The 8278-nt window shown below is 41.6% G+C and overlaps 1 protein-coding gene across 1 annotated transcript; it reads left to right on the forward strand.

The window, feature by feature from the left end:
* The first annotated feature begins 2566 nt into the window (after nt 1-2566).
* On the forward strand, nt 2567-7734 carry LOC138976280 (uncharacterized). The gene is made up of 2 exons (XM_070349121.1): nt 2567-4313; nt 5902-7734. Exon 1 carries the CDS (start codon nt 2646-2648, stop codon nt 4305-4307), a length of 1662 nt encoding a protein of 553 aa, XP_070205222.1. The 5' UTR covers nt 2567-2645; the 3' UTR covers nt 4308-4313; nt 5902-7734.
* The last annotated feature ends 544 nt before the right edge of the window (nt 7735-8278 follow it).

Below are 8278 nucleotides of genomic sequence, written 5' to 3' on the forward strand. Positions count from 1 at the left end.
AACGCAATCGATAACACACTTGAGCATGTACTTATAACCATGTCCTTTACCCAACCCTTTATAACACACGATAATGCAACAAGGTCAAGGGCTATGGCGCAAGGGGCGAAGATAGAAAGTTAGTTGTGTGCAGCTTGTATATGCTGTTGGATGCTCTCGTGAATGATATTGTTTGACTTATTCACTGGATACCCGGGTGAGTATTCTGTCTGAACATGTACATCTGAAGGTGAACAAGTGGTCTGTGTAGCCTATGTGATGATTTAACTATGCGTATGTGTTTGTTTGTCAAAAAGCAAAGTGAAAGAGAGAGAGAGACAGAGAGAGAGAGAGAGAGAGAGAGAGAGAGACGGGGACAGACTGACAGAGGGAGACAGAGGGAGAGGGATATAAACAAGAAACAAGTCGCGTAAGGCGAAATAACAACATTTAGTCAAGCTGTCGAACGGGCTCACAGAATGAAAGTGAACGCACTGCTTTTTTCACCAAGACCACATACTCGTAGTTTCGTCGCAGAATAGTGCGGTAGTGGTCGCGCTGAGCAGGATAATACGCTTTTCTGTATGTCTATTCTTTTTAGTTTACTGAGTTTTTTTTTAATCCAAACATATCATATCTATATGTTTTTGGAATCAGGGACCGACAAGGAATAAGATGAAATTATTGTGTTTAAATCGATTACGGAAAATTAATTTTAATCATAATTTTCATATTTTTAATTTTCAGAGCTTGTTTGTAATCCAAATATGACATATGTATTTGTTTTTGGAATCAGAAAATGACGAAGAATAAGATAAAATTATTTTTGGATCGTTTAATAAAAAATATTTAATGACCAGTTTCCGATTTTTAATGACCAAACTTATTCATTAGTTTTTAAACCACCAAGCTGAAATGCAATAGTCCGGCTTTTCTCGAAGATTGCTTTGCCAAAATTTCAATCAATTTGATTGAAAAATGAGGGTGTGACAGTGCCGCCTCAACTTTTACAAAAAGCCGGATATGACGTCATCAAAGGTATTTATCGAAAAAAACAAAAAACATCCGGGGATATCATTCCCAGGAACTCTCATGTAAAATTTCATTAAGATCGGTCCAGTAGTTTTGTCAGAATCGCTCTACACACACACACAGACAGACAGACACACACACACACACACACACACACACACACACACACACACACATACACCACGACCCTCGTCTCGATTCCCCCTCTATGTTAAAGCATTTAGTCAAAACTTGACTAAATGTAAAAAGAAAGAAAAAGAAGGAGCGGCAGACACTTTTAGAGCGAGACACACACACCCACCCAGACAGACCGACAGGTTTGTTTTCTCTTTGTAATAGTCCCTACAGCCTATAAAATTATGGCTAATAGGGACCAACAGAGAGACCGACAGAATGGGAGAGAGACTGACTGACATAACAGAGACGCAAAGTATGAAAACATTCATACGCATGTACCTATATTTAATCGTGTTTACCCACGCCCCTTTGTCACAAGATTAATCACAAGGGATTAAGAACAATGGGTGCGTCCATAGTTGATTAGTTTTGTGAAACTTGTGATTGCTGTTGGACGTTTTCGTAAACTATACTGTTTGAGTGGTTCGTCTGGACATTTCGGTCAGTATTTAGTCTAAAAATGTCTGTCTGGAGGGAATAACAAGAGAAATGTTGCAAAGGTTTTTGTCTGCAGATATGGGGTACAGTGGAAACAACGATACACGAGTTACATTTTAACCATATAACTTGATTTCTTTCATTATTACCGTTGCCAAATGTATTCTTGGCCTGCAGAGTAAGAATTTTAGATACTTCCACATGTTCATTGTCTACGTCCAGTAAATCACAAACATGCTAAAACTCGCGTAAAACAGAAACCAGAGGATGTGACATGGATGATAATACTAACATTTTTTGTAAAAAAAAGGACAGCAATGTATTCGATGTTTTTGTTGCATATAATTAAGGTTATTATACGTTCTGGAGGCTTGATAGCAAAATTAGAAGAAGGTGTACATTCTAATGCTATTCAGTAAGCGTGAACAAAATGGAGAGAGAGGGAGAGACAGAAAAGAGAGAGAGAGAGACAAAAAAGAGAAAGAGAGAGAGAGAGAGAGAGAGAGAGAGAGGAGGGGGGTGTTAGGTGGGATCTTAGGCGTAAGTATTGACTCAGCATGCGCTCAAGTAACAGTTTTTGGCAAACAAACATACAAACAAACAATCAGGTGCCAAAATCCATAGTAACGGATCATGTATTTACGTCAAACAACAAGAAACATCCGAATGTCTGTATCACATCGCTGGTACCCACTTTTACAATAGACATGCATTTTGTTTACGCGTAGATCATTGCGTCAAACGTCACAGATCAATCCACCATACTCATTCAGCAGAGAGTTCCCTTTCTACATGGGAGGTAGCTACGCTTTGGGGTTTGGTATGTGCTAACTTGAAGGATGTTTATGCTCCATGTTAAAAAGCCTGTGGTGGATGTTGGTAAAAATGCTCAGCATACTGGTATGCGTCCTTTTTTTGTCGTTTTCTTGTAGCACAAGACAGCTGAGTACGTCACCCTGTCACCACCGTGTAACACAGTACTAAGCTGATTGCCAACTCAATTATCCTTCAACACAAACATGGCCACTGGTGCTCATAGCGCTGAATCTGACAAGTGTGCTGTGTGTTTGGAAAGCTACCGTGCCCCCAAGTTCCTGCCGTGTCATCACACGTTCTGTGCCCAGTGTATCACTGACGTCGCTAACCGTCACACGGGGGGTACCTTCCCCTGTCCCTCCTGTCGCGAGCCCACCTCTCTGCCCACAGGGGGAGTGGCCGCCCTGCAGGCCATCGTTTACATTAATAAACAGACAGAGAATAATGAGGAGAACAGCAAGGAGATGTGTAAACTCCACACGAAGAGAGAGCTGGAGTTTTACTGTGTCAAGTGCGAAGAGGCCATCTGTATCAACTGTAAGATGACCAAACACGAGCAGCACCAGACAGAAGACCTTCACACAGCCATCCAACACAAACACAAAGAACTACTCACAGCAGAGGAGGATCTCAGGGAAAGACTGAAGACGACGAGAGCAGAGCAGCAGGCCGTGCTGGACAAGAAGGCGGCAGTGGAGAAAAACATACGTGACCGACACGCCGTCATGGTGGCCGCTGCCGACAAGTTCAGAGACGAAGCCCTGGACTCGCTTCATTCTGTCAGCACTGACATTGAGGGTGACATCGACCAGGTCCTGAAACAGCAAGAAGGCAACCTAGAAACACTCTTGGACATTCAGCGACAAGTTGAACGTGCCTGTAACAGCGGAAGAGCGAGTGATGTCATCACTGCTGTCCAAAAGATGAAGACAGGATGCGGCAGTAAGGGGTTGAAAACCGTCAGTCGTCCCGTCCTTCACTTCAAGGTCTCAGGTGACGTCATGCTGCAGAAGACACGTGACTTCATGGGCACGGTGACCAAGATGGAGATGGAGGTTGCAGCGCCTGAAGTGAGGGTGGTGAAGCGGTTCCCGTGTGGGCAGGAGGCTGACATTGAGGTCTTTTCTCTCTGTCATTCTAATAGTGACCCGCCTGGTGTGTGGGTGTCGTATGAAAGGTACCAGTTGAAAGAAGACACTCCCGGGAAGCTATACAGTGAGGATGGACAATACAAGCAAAATCATGTACGGGTAGGTAAAGTGTCAAACAAAGGATATGGCAAAGGAAAAAGTATGAGTCCTAATACTTGGGCAGGCTGCATAAACACACACTGCAAATCCCTAAACACAGCACACTTCAGACTGGACAACGACTTATCAGGAGAGGCAGAGGTCGACATTGTCAGAGTGATATCTACAGATCCATTCAAGGCAGAACGTAAAACCGACTTCAGCATCAAGGTGGGAGCCCATCGAGCTTTCGACGTGGACGACACGCAGCAGTTCTTCGTGGTGGTGGAAGAGCCCCAGCTCCCCGACGTGTGGCGCAAAGTGAAACTGTACCGACGACAGAGAGTGAAAGCCATCAGCACCTACAGCCCTCCTGCACATCTCCCTTGCTGCCAGCCGTCCGACGTGTGTTTCTACAGGCTGGGCGGTCAGCACGTGCTGCTGGTGACAGATGAAGAGAACGACGCCATTCACGTGGTGGATGTGAGCGGTGGGCGTCTGAGGTTTGTGCGCTACCTGGCCCCGGGCTGTCCCTGGCTGATCCAACCCACCGCCATCACTGTGGATGTCTCCGCTCGCCTGTGGCTGGCCTGCAGGGGTGGTACCATCATCTGTATGGAGCCCGTCGATAAGTGATTCTTGGTGAGTGCGTACAGTTGTTGTTGTTTATTGTTGTTGTTGTTTTTGTTTTTGTTGTTGTTTTTGTTGTCGTTTTTGTTGTCGTTTTTGTTGTCGTTTTTGTTGTCGGTACATGGCTTGATAAGGCCTAAACAAAAAACAGGTGTGGTTACGGTAACCCGACCTACCCTATTTTTGGGGGCCGACCCTATAACTTTTTATTACATTTGTCAAAAAAAAAACCAAAAAACCCCCCAAGTAAACGAGTGCAGAAAACGCAATGAAAGCGAAAGCGCCCGAGTCGCACACTTATTTCCCTGTCAAGTAGGTTTAATTTGTACACATTAGAAACAAAGTTAAAAAAAAGAAAAGTGATTGCCTACCTTCCTACCCTATTTTTTTGGATATGTTACCGTAACCACACCTATTATTTTTTTGGGCCTAAGTGTTGTAGATGCCTACTATTTGTTTTGCTTTATATCTTGTTATTGTTTTGGGAACATGCAGTGGGATAATGGGAGTTGGTGGATGTATGCTATAGTCTTGCTTTCTCTTCTATTTATATATGAACTGTGAGCTAAGTAGGGTAGTTGGGGTAGGTTGGTGCAAGCTAATAATTATATGTTTCCCCTTTTTTGTGGTCTGTGAGAGTGGTGGGGTAATAGAGTTTGTTGAATGCATGCTATTTTCTTCATGGATCCTATCCCAAAGTCTATCCTGGAGAGCGTGACATCCTTGTGGTAAAAGGCACACCTTATTTTGTTTTAGCCAAGCAGCTTCTGCAACCAACAGCCCATTATAACAACTCTGCTTAGCTTCACTTTCGTACAAAAGTTCACTTATTTTTCTCATTTTCTTGTGTTGCCGTTGCTGGTTATTAGGCAAGACAGCTTATTTCTTTCTGTCCTCTAAATCTAAACAACGAAGTGACTGTGGTAAGATGAACAAAGTTAAAAAAACAAAGGATTACTGTACTCACCGATACAAAGACGACACAAGACGATTACGAATTTTCGCTTCTGGAAGCTTCATCAGGAAAAGAACACAAAAGACAACACAAAGCAGACGCAACACGGAACGAACAGGGTTTGAAAGAAAATGGAGGGGAAACACGCAAAAAGGGGAAGGAACTCTAGGAACGGAAATTTTCTTTCTGTCCTTTTCTCCCCCTGGTTTTTTACATGCTTTCTTTTGCTCTTTCTTTCGCACTGTTCTTTCCCTTTCTCTTTTAATCTTTCTTCCTTTACTTTGAAGGCACTTTTGTGTGAGTTTGCCGTTTGTTTGTTTTTTTCTTTCTTTTTTTCCCTCATTTTGTTTAACTTTTTTCTAATTTTAAAAGTTATACATATTGCATGACATGTACTCGAATTTTCAATAAAATAATATACAGAATAATTTCTAAATAAAACGAAAACACACCAGTGCAGTAACCAGGCTAGGTACGTTTATATCTATAATCAATATTTAGGCACGTGACTGCCTTCTTCGGGATGGTAAGCTTATCTTTTATATAGTAAGAATAATTTATGTCATGCATATAATGACAGTGGTTTAGACACATCTTAATATTTCAAACAAGTTAATTAATATCTAAGCGGATGTTTGTGTTCAGGTCCCACGGGATCGTTCCTCTCTGTTGATACAACGCTGCGGACAAGGACGCCACGTACCACAACGGTGTTTCCACAATACATGGCAACTGTTGACTGCCGTGACCCAAAGAAAACTTGCCACCAGTGCTTTATCTTTATAACACAAATGCGTTTGGCCCTTCACCGAGCATCTTAACGTTCATGTTTACATTACTGATCTGTTATTAACGATTAACAAATGCACATAAACATCACATATGCCAATACAGAAGTTAATACGGACATTTTTGTCATTTTGTTTCCCTTTCTTGTACAAATGAGTTAACATTATTTTTCGATTTCAATTGCCGATCTTCATGAACAAGACACAAACATGACAACGTGTTAGCAATCCGTGTTGCCCTTGCGTCTCGATAATCTAATATCCCATCATCTGAAATGTGATAGTGCCCAATTATTTACAGAGACGCACGTGTGCATTCAACAGGTCTAGAAGTTAAAGGAAGCACCATGACTGTCTTTGATTCCAACTTGAACAAGGTGTGACACGAACATGTTCTGCTCAGACAGCTAACTGTGCATTGATTCCAACTTGAACAATGTGTGACACGAACATGTTCTGCTCAGACAGCTAACTGTGCATTGATTCCAACTTGCACAAGGTGTGACACGAACATGTTCTGCTCAGACAGCTAACTGTGCACTGATTCCAACTTAAACAAGGTGTGACACAAACATGTTCTACTCAGACAGCAAACTGTGCACTGATTCCAACTTAAACAAGGTGTGACACAAACATGTTCTACTCAGACAGCAAACTGTGCACTGATTCCAACTTGAACAAGGTGTGACACGAACATGTTCTGCTCAGACAGCTAACTGTGCATTGATTCCAACTTGAACAAGGTGTGACACGAACATGTTCTGCTCAGACAGCTAACTGTGCATTGATTCCAACTTGCACAAGGTGTGACACGAACATGTTCTGCTCAGACAGCTAACTGTGCATTGATTCCAACTTGCACAAGGTGTGACACGAACATGTTCTACTCAGACAGCAAACTGTGCATTGACTCCAACTTGAACAATGTGTGACACTAACATGTTCTACTCAGACAGCAAACTGTGCATTGATTCCAACTTGAACAATGTGTGACACAAACATGTTCTACTCAGACAGCAAACTGTGCACTGATTCCAACTTAAACAAGGTGTGACACAAACATGTTCTACTCAGACAGCAAACTGTGCACTGATTCCAACTTGAACAAGGTGTGACACTAACATGTTCTACTCAGACAGCTAACTGTGCACTGATTCCAACTTGAACAATGTGTGACACGAACATGTTCTACACAGACAGCAAACTGTGCACTGATTCCAACTTGAACAATGTGTGACACTAACATGTTCTACTCAGACAGCAAACTGTGCATTGACTCCAACTTGAACAATGTGTGACACTAACATGTTCTACTCAGACAGCTAACTGTGCACTGATTCCAACTTGAACAATGTGTGACACGAACATGTTCTACACAGACAGCAAACTTTGCACTGATTTCAAAATCTAACATTATAAAACACAACAAATCATGATTTTGGTCGATATTTTTACCCCGTCTGGCCTTAAACTGATGAGGTATATATATATATATTGCTCCAGTTTTTTAGTATGAACAAATTGTAACATCATATTATTATTACAGATAGAAATAGTAGCCAGGAAATGCGCAACGAACAAACTATTTTGAATTATATTCAGTAATGTTGTTTTGGAAATCGTGAATCAGCGTACACACCTTAGTGTTATTTTGCAAATTATTGTTCATTATTTCGTGGGATTTTCGAGTAAGAAGATGAATGAATCATGGGGAAAAAAGTTATAGAAAAAAAAAAAATGTGTAAAAAAAGATTTTTTTGGGGGGTAGCGTGACTCACGCTTCCAATATTTTGTTTTCTGTTTGCTGAGAACATGTGCTTTGCCTAAAAATACTGACCAATCAAATTCATGTCACTATGTTTATAGCCACGCCCAAACAAGTGCAGCAACAGTTTGACACTGGAGCGCTGTCCACGCTTTTTTTTAAACGCACGAAATGCACGGGATTTGAGAGGAGTTTTGCGCTTGGCATTTTCCAAATAAGGATATCCTAATATGAGTACTACGCTGGAATACCACAATACATTTTCAAACGGCTACACTGGCTTCGTCTTTCCTGATCAAAAGGGAGTGTATTGTTGATAATTGTAGATAATAGATTCTGCATTTTAATGGTCAAATGGCGATTTCGGTATAAAAATGTAGACAAGGACCTTTAAACTGGACAAACAATAGGCACAACAAGCGAACATAATGATTCCATGTCACTTATTTTTTAATGCGATCGATTCAGA

Source organism: Littorina saxatilis, linkage group LG9, assembly GCF_037325665.1.
Source record: "Littorina saxatilis isolate snail1 linkage group LG9, US_GU_Lsax_2.0, whole genome shotgun sequence".
NCBI classification, from domain to species: Eukaryota; Metazoa; Mollusca; class Gastropoda; order Littorinimorpha; family Littorinidae; genus Littorina; species Littorina saxatilis.